At 36.3% G+C, this 13,368-nt stretch overlaps 1 protein-coding gene across 12 annotated transcripts in view; it reads left to right on the forward strand.

The window, feature by feature from the left end:
- Positions 1–13,368, forward strand: part of NAV3 (neuron navigator 3) — a 508,081-nt gene that overhangs the window by 464,614 nt on the left and 30,099 nt on the right. For all 12 annotated transcript variants that reach the window (XM_085045498.1, XM_085045490.1, XM_085045433.1 and 9 more), the window contains 3 exons: positions 2,498–2,521; positions 4,834–4,911; positions 13,115–13,198. In XM_085045498.1, the coding sequence (XP_084901624.1) occupies positions 2,498–2,521; positions 4,834–4,911; positions 13,115–13,198 (186 nt within the window). The remainder of the gene's footprint in view (positions 1–2,497; positions 2,522–4,833; positions 4,912–13,114; positions 13,199–13,368) is intronic.

Genomic DNA, 13,368 nt, shown 5'->3' on the forward strand with positions numbered 1-13,368 from the left:
AAATCTTCAAGTTATTCTCTAAAGATTGTTTCTTTGAGAAGTAGAATATGAGATTCAGAGGAGACATTTTGTTATTTTCATTGAATAAGTCAATGACACAGAAGTTCTGCATTCACTGCTATCTTCTGTATATATTGGCTTTCTTCTTGTATTGCATTTGGGTTTTCAGGACTTAACTTGCATAGACTGGAGGTCTAGCTTGTAAAGGTGCACATGTACAGAGACATCCATTTGGTTTCACAGAAGAATATACCATGTAAGCAGACATAGTACTCTGATTCAGTTTTGGCAGTGAATACATCTAGCTCTCCGAGTAATTGAAGAAATTATGACAGGTTGTCTCCTGTTTTAATACCATCCTGCTCGGTAGGTGAAACACTTAAATTTTCACATATTTAGTTAATTGCCAATTTCTCACACTGGCTCTCAGCATTAGCTACACTTTGACTCCCTAGGCTTCACTGATTGTGCTAAGCCACGCTCAAAGGAGTTGTCTAAGGATGTGTCATTTGTACCTTAATATTCTAAGACTCGAAAAAATAATCCTTGCAAGGATGGGATGCATGCATATGATGGAGAAGTACAGTGAGAAAAAGAAATTTTTCCTTTTAGAGCCCATTGAATAAATGGTTGAGTCCTGAGTTACAATGGTGACAGCATAAACTTAAGTAAAAACCACTCAGATGCATTTGGTTGTCAGATTTTATTTTTTAAGCTCACAGTATGTCCAGAATCCCGTTCTTTCTCATTCATTTACTTCTTTCACTGCGCACACAATAGTGGGAGCCACCTCTCTGAACTCAGGGAGAGGAGCAACACTTCCTTGTGCAGCGAGGGAGTTGTGTGGTAACAACTAACCAATGCCTTCAGCAGCTTTGGTGGTCTATGGACAAGCACCATGTCCTGCCACCACGTGGCAGCTTTAGGAAAGGTCTCCAACCCTAATATTTTGCTTTTGTTGTCACAGAAGAAATCATAAGGGGACATCATCATCCTCACTCCATTTGTGACTTCCCTCGCACTACATATTTGATGTAACAATAATGGGAATAGAATATTTTTTTTTTCTGAAAGCAGATCTCCCTTTTGCAAACATACATGAGAAAGTTAGTGCGTCTGTGTCACAGCATGTGTGTCACATCAGTGATGGAAAAAAAGTACCATTAGACTAAATCATCCTCACGTAGTGACATGTCAGGTATTACAGTAGTTTCAGCCAAAAGCATTTCCAAGTGTTGCCAAGGTAAATATCATAGCATCACAGTCTGTTTAGTGACTGCTGACAGATAAGCATGTATGGAAAGAGGCATTTTCCAGAAGTCTTCTCCCCTTACACCAGGTAAAGCAAAAAAAACATTTCTGTTATAAATTGTTAAAATCCTAACAGCACAAAATTAATGCCTAATACAGGCTTAAAATGAACGATGATAATTTGTAATAACACAGAATAAGGCAGACTGGCCGGTGTCAGAGAATCTTCTGAAGACCCCTTACCTTGGATTTTCTTAGTGTTTCTATTGTTATTTATAGACAATTCTTCTACCTACATTTTCCTTTCAGTGCTTACTTCTCTTCCAGACAATGTTAGACTGTTTCTCTGAACTTGGACCACCTCAGACCGTGGGGTGGATTGATTTCCAGTACATTAACTGGATCTTATTTTACTTTATGAAAGGGTTCCTTTCTCATAGCATGTCATTCCTTTCCATTAGAATCCCACTGAAGCAAGATTTCTCTGTCCACCAAATTTCCCCTAAATAGGACTAATCCAGTGCTCAGAAACTGAATTATTTTCAAAGGTTTGCCTTGCATGATTTAGTTTCTTAGCTTGTTGAAAAAGGCTGCTGAGTAAATAGCTTCAATATATGACACAATATTATTAAATAAATTAAATAATTATTAAATAATATTAAATAACATTAGCAAGTTTAATTGAAAACTTTAACATGCTTTGATAGCCCTTAATATTTTTTCCAGTAGTCTGTAAGGAAGAAATTACATTAAACTGCAAGTTCCCTCATCTTCCCCAATATATGTTTTACAGGTATGCTGTCAACTTCTCTTAGCAGGGATTAGTTACTATCGTATTAGGAATATTGCTTGGCATGCAGTAGAACAAATATAAGTCCAGGAGCCTTAATAATCATTGCAGCATAAAACCTTTTTATGTCAGACTAAGGTCCATGCAGTGAGAGCATAGTAAATTTTAATTTGCATTTTAGAAAGTTAGCTGCAGTTTCTGCAGTTCTGGTGCTGTTTTCCCTTTCTCCACTGTTTCATATTGTCAGTATGCTGGCAAGCTCTTTGGGGTTTCAGCTGGAGCCTTGCCAAGTGAGTTGAAAAGAGTTCCATTTATTGTTTTTACTGGATACCTTCCTTAAATGTAATGGATGCATGAAGCTATTCATTTCACTTCAGTGTAGCTGGCTTTTCTATTCTATTACCACAATTATGTTACACACTGATTCTAAGCCATTTCTTCTTTGTTTTCTTCCAGGCAGAAGAAAAGGCACATTCAGAGGTAAGAACTTTTCTTCATTTTTATAATTATGTTTTGCCTTATATTATTTTATAATTTACTGCTTACCTGCTATGGCTAAACTGCCTAGGTGGTGGGGAAAATACACCCTGTGTCTTTGCATCACCTTTGAAAAAGTATTGGTGCAAACCTGGTGCAGCTTTTAGTGTGCTAGGTTTTTTCTTAGCATTGTGCTGAAGAAAGCCTCCTGGCTGCCATTCTGAAAAGATGAAAAGAGTCAGTGAGAACTGGACGTTGAGTGGAGGAGTTGTGATAGGTCTGATTTCAGACTTAATACCACTCTGTGCAGGATCTAAGGGATTGTGCAATTCAAGGTAATGTGCTGCCTTTCAGGAGGAAAAATACTTCAAATGATTGCTTTGAACTTCTCTCCCTCACATTTTGCATTATATTAAACTTCTGAAACTGACCACTTTGATGGATTTCAGAGCAATGCAGATTGATTTCAGATACAAATCAAATTTGACGTGGAAAATAGCTTCTTTCTCCTCACAGTGTGTAAGAATGGGTGACAAGCCTGGGTCAGCAGCTGGATATAATTACAGCCTTTCTCAAAATGAAGTCCTGGTTGTATTAAAAGGGCACCAAAGAGTAGAAGCAATAAAATACAGCACCAAGGGGTGCACTTCCACTTCACAGAGCTACATGCCATCCAAGTCCTGCCTTTATGCTGCTCCTACTTTTACTATTTTCATCAAAGAAAAAGTCGACAAAAAGATATTTTAAGGAAATTGAAGAAATAAACATATTCTTCCCCACTTGCTGCAGTATATTTCAATATAATTTTGTGTAAGCTCACTTCTCTTAAAGCAAAGGAGCTAAAGAGGCATGCCATAGCTCAATAGTGTAAATCACAATTCTTCATTTCATTGCCTTTTATATAGGGCTGTATATAGAAGGGAAACAACATTTCTTTCCTGTGTGTTTTTACACAATGTTTTCTCAGTATCTGGGTCTGCTTGAGATGCTCTTACAGGAGATGTTGAACAGCACTTCATGAGACCTACCTTTGTGTAGTTGCAAGAACATGGTGAAAGTGTAGCTTGAACTGGAATGTCAAATAATTGCACTTGAAAACCAAAGAGAAAGTTGGAAAAAGAGAAAGGTCAGCCCAGGATGGAGAACAGCTTGATAATCTGCCCCTGTTGCACTGAGCTAGTATAAACAACTGAGCCGTTTTTGTGTTACAGAAGTACAGGAACTTGTTCCTTCTGAAAGCTTGTGCAATATTCCTTGTTTTCACATGAGTCATAAAACTAAAGTCCTGCAATATTCTTTACTAGTGACTGTTACATCTTCCCTTTCCTAGGCTAGTTTTACCCATTTTACTTCTCTAGTCTGGAATAATTTGTTTTATGTCTGAATATGAAAGGCTGTTCAAATTGAAACTCCATGCTGTGCTAAGTTCAGTACAATGCCCAGAAGTCCCTGTAAGATCTCAAATAGGGTTAAATGAGATCAAAATTATGTGCAAGCTTCATGCTAAATATCTACCCCAGCTGAAATGGAAACAGATACTTTTCTTAAGAATTCTGTTTTTCATTAAAGGATACAGGAGTCTTGAATTAAGTTTATTTTCATGTGCTTTTCAACAAGCACATTTAAAGCTATCTTTTTTTTTTCTTAAGTTGGCAAGCAAGTTTTTGAATACTGTATAACATTTAAAGAGTCTGCATGTTTGAATTTCAGGGACTGTAGGAAGCACATGTTGCAGAAAAAAAAATACTACTTTGTGTCACCTAATTTTAGACATCCATAAAGAAAAAATCTGTCTGAGGTAGCCATCAAAGCCTTCTTCATGCCAGGCAGTGTGGGAGTAAATTTTTCAATTCATCTGAGTCTAATGTAGACATTTAACATATGTTGGCTGCATCATGTCTGCTGTCAGGCACAGTGATTCTCACCCAAATGCACTCATGTTTGAAAACCTCAGGCCACATCCAGGGCATCTCTCCTTGATTGCACTAAGCATATGTTTGGGACTTATGGGATTTGATAAAAACCCATGACATTTCCCTTGCAAACAGAGGATAGTACATAAGAAGTAATTAAGCATTTGCCCATATGTGCTCCCTTAACTGGAATCTTAGCTCACACACTGTTTAAGTGCTAGAAAATAGTTGGAGCAACACTAAGAGACAACTTTTAATAATGTGTATTTCTGAAAAATTCTGAGAATAAAATGTGAAGCTAAGACATTGTAAACCTATTGGTGATCTCTCAAGAAAACATACAAAAATAACCAGAACAAATAAAACTGCTGACATACTGACAGCAGTCTGTTTTCTCTTTAGCAAATTCAGAAACTGCGGAGAGAGTTGGTTGCATCACAAGAGAAAGTTGCTACCCTTACTTCTCAGCTTTCAGCAAATGTAAGTATTTTTTTTTACTATTTATTTATTTATTTGTTGTGGTTTTTTTAAAATTTATTACTTCATTAAATGTCTGTATTGCCCCAGTCTCAAGTAGAAGAAATCTTACAGAAATGGAAAGGGGACAGTGGAAATGGAGAGTTTCCACACTTCAGATGTGACAGTCCTATCCTGTTAAGTTTCACTCTTTTCCCAGAATCAATTCCAAAAAAAAGCCAAAAAGTAAGGAGACACAACTAAAAAAAAGCCATGATTTGTGTATGGTGATAAAATTCATTAGAGTTTCATTGCACAAAGATAAACCCTGCAAAATGCAGTCAGGTGTGAAGGCAAGCACACTGTACAAGCATATATGGAATTCATATGTTACAAAAACAGTGCTGATATACAACTAATGAAAACTCAGCTGTTTCACAGAGAGCTTCTGACGTTCCTTCCAGCTGGCATATATTGGATAGACGAGTTATTGTACCTGTTATCTGAAAATAATGCCAGATACAGAATGCGAACTACAATCCTGTCTGATTACTGTGGTAACAGGTGAAGTTACCGGATAGCTACTGAACAATCTGTAGTATTGTGATTTTTAAATGCAATTCAGAATATATTTATAATTTCTTCTGTGAAGGAAATGTGAGATGCAGTTACAAGAATGTATCATTTCGCAGCTGAAGGAAGCAGTTTCTTGATAACTTGAGTAACCCACAAAGTACCTTTCTTTGAAGTGTAGGTGTTCTGAGTGTTTAGATTTTTAAATACTGCTGTTATTTTAAAGAACTTACTTCATGTTGTGAGAAAATAATCTCTAGCTCTGTGAAAGCTGCTCATTCTCTTAGAACTTTACACATGAAAATGTTGAAGAGGTATGTTTAGCACCTTCTTCTCTGTTCAGATGGCTGCAGAGCACCTATGGGTATTTGTACATCTGTAGCAGTGTAGGTTGCCAGACTCTTCTGAGTACTGAGAATGAGCTAGTGAATCAGATGATGTGGGACATTGCAATGTTTGTAAATTGAAAATTGAGATTCTGAGTTGGGTTACTAATTTGAGAATGTGTAGCTAGAATAGCCAGCATATCCATATTGGGTATGGGGTTCCTTCACTCTCATATTTTAGACACTGAACTTCATCTTTACCAGTTTGGGCAGTTCTTCATTCACCTATGCTGAGAGGAACAAACTAAAACCCACACTGAAAGGTCAGAAGAGCTAATTTAGCATGGCTTGGGTAGCTGTGTTTGCTAATGAGTCTGTTCCCTGCAGGGCCCTTTTCTTCCCACCACAAATGCAGAGGTACACAGCTCTGCATGGAAGTGGGGAGCAGAGGGAGGTGGGCCATGGCTGGGCTTGTGACACAACACAATCACAGACACACCCCTCTGAGTGCCCTGCTGTTATTCAGAGGAGTTCTCTTGATTCCAGCAAGCCCCTGATCTAGTGACAGATGTGTCTGCCCACAGACAGAAGTTGGACTAGATGATCATTAAAGGTCCCTCTCAACCCAAACCTTTTCATGATTCTAAATGGAGGTGTCACATCAGCAAAACTAAATTGTTTGCCTTTGGTGGGCTTGTGCTCACTGCCTGCTCCAGGTGATAAGTCAGGTCCCTGGTACCATTCCTCTCTTTACTCTTCAGGCAGAAAAACAGTTTGCCCTTCTCTCCTTCCACTGGCTCAGGACAGAAAACACCAGCATATTCTTCCTAACTGCTGTGTTGAAAGGGAGAGTTGAAAGATTACTCTACTTAGTCTCCATCACTTTTCAGTCAACCCAGAAATGCTGTAGACTATAATACAGCAACAAGTACAATAAGGTGAGGATGTCAGAGCATTCTCTGCAGCTGAGACAATGAAGCCATTGTTCTGTTTGTCTGGACAAATTGTGTCCAATCTCTCATCAGTGTTATTCAGAAGTCCTTCACTATATCTCCAGTATGTCTTTCTGTGGAGTAAACACCATACAGGCTGGTTTCTAATAACATTACTTATTCTAGACAAATTTTCAAAGCCAGCTCCAAGTTGCAATCAGATTTGGCCCATAATTCAAAGATACCACGTCAAGTTCAAAATGGGTATTTTGGCTTGGTTTTCACTCAAACTAAATCAGCTGCATGGATAAGAAATAAATGTGGGTTGATCTGTATAAATCAGATTGAATTGTTGTGAATCTGGTCCTATCTGCCTCCGGGTTTCTGTGCACCTAGCAAGAATGCGTTTCTGCTGATCTAGCTCTAAGGGCAACATTATCAATAGGATAATTTAAAATATGTGCATGTACATCTGGTTTTGCCTATCCAGAAGTACCACATTTAGTTAATTAATTCATGTTCTTTTGACGGTTACACACCTTCTAATCCATCTCCACAGAGACATTCTTTAAACTCTAAACCTATAAGCAGCCCTGAGGTTGATCCATTTAGCAGATGCATTTTTTAAATGGTACAAGACAAATCTTTCCTTTTGCCAAATCCTGAATTTGTAGAAATTCCTTCAAAACTATATTTTTCAGGAGCCTGAAACTTAGAGGCTTCGAAATCTCCAGGCATGAACAAGATAGTATTCACAATTAATACAATATCTTAAAAGGAAAGTGGATACTGGGAGAAAATATTTTTGGCAGGATGTTCTCATGAGATACATACTTTACAAAACAAAAAATTGAAAAGTATTTCACAATAAAGCTGGTCCTGAGTTCATCCTCTGATATTTCTGGTACAGAACTTGTAAAGCATTAAAACAACACTTCCACATAAATCCAGACAATCAAAAGAGACTGCTTAAATATGTTAGCACTACTTCTGTCAGTCCTTCAAGCACTTCATATAAACAAATTATATTAAGTATCACTTAAACATCAGAAATAAAATCCAGCTTGAAAGCAGAGAATATATTCAACTATTTAATTGTGGTAGAGCCACTGAAATTTACTCTACTTACAGAATTGATATTTAAATGCCAGTTATTAAGTACTTTCCATAAAAATTCTGAGAGTAATTAACAATCAATTGATTTAACTTGACAAACTTACAGAAAACCTAGATGGGCTTCTAAATTTCATGAACTTGTACTGCCTTAGCAATGCTTTCCTTGCATGTATTTATTTATCATTACTTTTCTAGTCTAAGAGACAATTTCACCAGTTGCTGCCTTTTAAATGAGAAATAGTCCTAATCACAAAATCTGGAATTTATTCTCAGAGGAGAAATCAAATCTCTACATGGATAATACAACTGTGACCCTCATTTTGAGTCATGTTTGCATGTCAGTAAAGCTAAGACTTGAACAAGCATTGAGTTTAGTGCAGAAAAGTTTGATCACTGCCTGTCTTCTCTGTAGATACAGCCATCTCTGGCAGACAGAGAACTGTATGAACAGAGTACCTTCTGTGGTGCCTTTGCTAAGCAGAAAAATGCTCTGTCCTTTCCGATGCTTTTGCTATAAATGCATTAATCTTAGCATTAGTCCCAAGCTCTTCCTAATTTCCATACATTCATTGTCTGAAAACAGGCAGCATTTTTTGCCTTGCTGTGGTCTGGAGAAGGAAACTGTTAATAGCCAGAAAAATTGTTCCTTCATAGCTCATTTCAGGTGTGAATTTGTTGTTACCATTTCCCTTTGTAGAACTAAGCAAAAGTATTGTACACTAGTGAAAAAAGAGCATCCTACTCATGTAGTTTCAACACTATTTGTGTCTTTCTTTGCTTCTCCACAGAAGACTGTTGGTGACATTAGTACATAAGTCAGTAAAAGACTGGCAGGTTGAAATTTGACTTACTTTATCCAGCCTTTGCTTGATACATTATTTTATACCAAAATCTGTCAATTGGAAGTTACAGCATTTCTCAGACATTTTTGAAAACTCTGCTGAAAATTTTCTTGCTTGGTTTCAGTTATTGTTCAGGTTTCGCTGGCTGGACTCAAGTACTATGCTTGATTTCAGCAGTTTATTTCATTTGATTAACCCCAAAGTGCCAAAGTGTTTTCCCTGCATATGATTAAATTTCAAGCAGGGTCCAGCTGTTGTTTGGATGCATAATTTACAGATTTTCTCTGAGATTCTTGCTTTACCCCTGGCATCTCTCTCAGTGTGGCTGAAGGGCAAATCTCAACACTAATTCAGAAAGGGCCTGTTTTCAGTGCAGAAAATGTCCAACCAGCAGACTTCCTACGTGACTGACACAGGCTCAAATTCCAGTGAGCAGCCTGACCCAGCCTGTTCAGAGGGACTTTGATCAGTGCTTTGTACTGTATAAAGCTGAAGGGTGCATGCTTGCAAAGTGTAGTAGACCCAGGATGCCAGTAGAAACCAGAGGGGGTTTGCTGGCTGAGGCTCTTGTTTGGCCAGCTCTGAACCACTATCCTCCAGCCAAGCAACAAGAGAATAGCAGGCAGCGAACAGAAAAGGTCACCAGATGCTCAGTTGCTGCTTGCAACCAGCCCGATCTCTTCTGGCCTTCCACACCTCCTTTCATTCAGCCGTGTCAGGTGGGAGGAACTTTATTTATTTACCTTTGTTTTATAAATCTGAGCACCACAGGTCTAATTCAGAACTGTTCTAGAAGATAGATTTTTCGTATGTGAATGTTGTGTTTGGGATAGGTTGTAAACTTGAGAGCTGAGGTCCTTGGAGTTTGCCTGGCTGGGATAGTTTACTAAGAAGGAAATGTTTAAAATCAGATCTGTCATCTTAGCATTGAAGCCATTCCCTAAGCATACATCTCTTTGACTATTTCCAGTGGGAATTTCACATGTAATGGGAGTTAAAATTAATTCATACGTGAAGGATATCTACAGATTAAGATCTGTACATCTGTGTATCTAATATGTATGTCACGTAATTGATGGATATATTTTGCTGTAGGCATACTCCAAGTAATGCCCAGTTACTTAACTCTAATTCCAGGATGTCTATTTTCAATTATAAATACTGCATTCAATTGTGAAGACATATTTTTACTTTAGAATGAGCGTTATATAAAGCACATGTAATATTCAGGCTACTCTTTGAAGTATTGCAATGATGTGTGTATGCCATGAATGAAACTACTGAATCTAATGGAGAGATTTCTAAGGTGTGAGGGACTGGCTGTAATTTAAAAAACACAAAAACCCCCACAAAAAACAACAAAAAACCCCCACAAAAAACAAATATTTCTTAAATATTTTTGCAAGAATGAAAGAATGGAACTTTACATAAATTAAATAATCCTCAAAAATTGAGGATTAGCAATCCAATCAATATCAATTACCAAATTTGTAAGTGCAAAAAAAATTTATAATTAGAATTTTTAATTTCTGATGAACATTATTAGAGACACAGATACTTTTTTCCCTTTGCTTTGTTTTATGAATTATTTTGCATTTAAGTGTTCAAATGTGAAGCCTGATCTCAAATGGTAATATATACGTATACATACATATGTTTTATGTTTATTTTAACACACATAAAATTATACTGGTAATTTAGCCTTTTTCATACTAAATTTTCTTGTTTTACTGTATAGTATTTCCTTAGGGAAAATCTGCTTAAGTTTTCAATGAGTAGAAGTTCCCTGGGCAGCTGAATAAATTCCTATTAGGTATTATGGAGAAAGGCAGCACAGTTTATTGCCCTGAATATAAAATTAATTCTTCAATAGAAGAGTATTGTGTTGTAATAAACATCTAAAGAAACGAACAATGCAATTAAGAGGTTTTTTCCTTGAATAGTTTTCATCAATGGGACTTTGAATTACATTTCTTTATTATTAGTAAATCAAAACCTGATAGTCTTTATCCGAAATGAGTTAGGAAAAATGCATCATTCCAATGCAATTATGTTTATGACGCAAAAAGTTTAGTATAATTGTCCAAAAAGGTAATGTACTCTGTCACAGGCTGAATTTTATTAAGAATCCTTGTGACATGGCTGTCTTTCTCTAAATGCTGTCAGGAAATAACAGTTTCAGTGACCTTTGATGACATTTTAATGATGCTTTTTAGTACTTAATTTTTCCTATAAGTTCCTTGTGGTTTATTCATGTACAATACAGAATGAAATGGTAGTTATGGAATAGGAAAATACTTTGCACAAATATGCATAGTTTGGTACAAAAGTACTGTGGTTATTACAGTCTCATTGTGTGAAATGGACAAAAGCAATGCATAATTAAACAAATTATTCCTCTTTTCAAGTCTGCAGTCCCCACAGTAATTCTCAAAGTAAAGCAGAACCACGGGCCATCAGCCAAACCATAGGATTTTTTTTTTTTTTAATGAGGCAGGGAACAGTGAGCTCCATTAGTTTCCTGTTAAACACAAGTAATGAACAGACATTTGGCTAAAATTCTGTGGTAGTGTATCGACTTTGTCTCTGATTGTGTCCTGGGTCTGTGGCCATCAGCTTTGGAAATAACACACTATGGATTACTCTGGATATTTTTAACATGTAGCTAATTAATAAAGTGAAAAGTTTAAAAACTAGTTACTTTTATTTTCTCAGAGGAATAGAGTAGTGAAAACAACCAAAGGCTGTAGTATTGATTAACAGGTTTCCAGGTTCATTTTATCTAAGATTATAACTTCAAGAATGTAGCCTAAGTTATAAATGGTAAAATAGAAATATATATAATTATTAATTAATCTTTAATAAATTGCATATGTATCTGGTCTCATGTTTATCAGAAGTTAGTCCCTGTGATATGTGTCCTTTAGCAGAAGAGTTGTCCCTAAGATATCCCTGCAGATGCAGAAAGCAAGTAGATTGACCACTATACCCATGAGTAATTAGGTATATCATTTACTAATAATAGACTTTACAATAAGTAAACTTTTATTAAGTTTAATGAGAATAAAATAAGGGGCTTTCAAGATAGCTACATATTTATAGCAATCCAAAATTAGTTAAAAAACACGAAAACTACTCATCAGTGTAACAGCTCTGAAGTGGAGATGCAGAAGTAGCCCCCTATTATATGTATGATAATCTTCTTCTATTTGAGGGAAAATACACAGAGCAAGGTGGCAAGAAGCTCATTTCCCTCTCCTAAAATGCAGAACAAAATCCTTTTTGGACCATGTCTTTTCTTGATTATGCCTCGGATTCAGTACAACCACATACATTCAAACAATTTCAACTATGCTTGTAAAAGCATGCAAATCTGCAACTGAAAAATTTGATAGGCACTGTGTGTCCCTGAACTGCTATAATACAAAATAAATTTCCTCAGTGAGGAAGCTCAGTTAATCCATTTGTGCATATAAATACAGTGGGTTTGAGTTAAATTTCCAAGTGCCAATGTTTGAAAACTTTACATATTACCACTTTTGAGATGGTAAAGAGATAATAAGCATTTCCTTATGCTTTTACAGTTTACCCAGAGAAATGGATGGAATTTTATGGACTTTCATAAAAATTAGATGTTACTTTCCCTTGGCTGTAGAAGCTGGCTTAACATATTGGGGTTTTTATGACCACTTGCCCTTCTTTGCCCACAGAGCCTGATGGCAGTTAGATCTGATGAAGTACCATTTGTATAAATTTAGTTTGCATATAGTGTAAGATACTGGTTGTTTAAAAAAATTTTTTTTGTTAATTTTTGATCTGTTTCAACATTATTGCTTTTCTTACTGAGAAGTAAGACTCCCAGTTTTCAAGATTGTCTTTTCTATGTATATTTGCGCATATTATAAATGTTATGTTTATATTTTACAAAAGTTTTTCATTACTTTTATACACACACAGACATATATGATCAATATAGCTTTAACAGACTAAGCAAAGATCTTTTATAAGAATAAGTGTGATATTCTTTGTTTCAGACTCAGGATTTTTCTCAAGTGTTTTATTTGTGAAGTTAAAATTTGCTTTTCAAGATAAAGTACTTGAATTCCTGTTTTGAAGTGTCCAGTAATTGAAAATAATTGCTCCCGGACTTCTCTTTAGGAGCAGACTCCTTTTGGCCAATATATCAGTAAACTCAAAGCAGGGCATTAAATCCATAATTCATTTCCAGGCAAAGATACCTGAGCTAATCTCGTTGGGGGCTAAAGAAGCCCTGAGGAACACTGGGTTCATTTGGCTGAATCATCTATCCAACTTAGCTCAGTCTGAGTTTAAACTAATATTAAAGAGCTGGAGAAAATGTGCTTGCAGGAAAAACATTTAAAAATCAAACTGGGAAAATTGTCCTATTATCATGACATATGCTGTCTTTCGTTCACAGGCTCATCTAGTAGCGGCTTTCGAAAAAAGCTTGGGAAATATGACAGGAAGATTGCAAAGTCTAACAATGACAGCTGAACAAAAGGTAAGTTTATCAAAAAGATCCTTTAATGTAGAAAAGTCAGCAAATTATATTAGAGTTTTGTTTTAAAAACACTGAAAGGAAACAGGGACATCTGTGACGGTAAGATTTTTCTGTAATGGTTGCTGCAGTCAAATCTTCATGAATGTCCAGCAGCATCTGGAAAAAACTAT

The sequence above is a fragment of the Lichenostomus cassidix genome, chromosome 1Aa (assembly GCF_008360975.1).
Source record: "Lichenostomus cassidix isolate B80296 chromosome 1Aa, HeHo_3.0, whole genome shotgun sequence".
In the NCBI taxonomy this organism is placed as follows: domain Eukaryota; kingdom Metazoa; phylum Chordata; class Aves; order Passeriformes; family Meliphagidae; genus Lichenostomus; species Lichenostomus cassidix.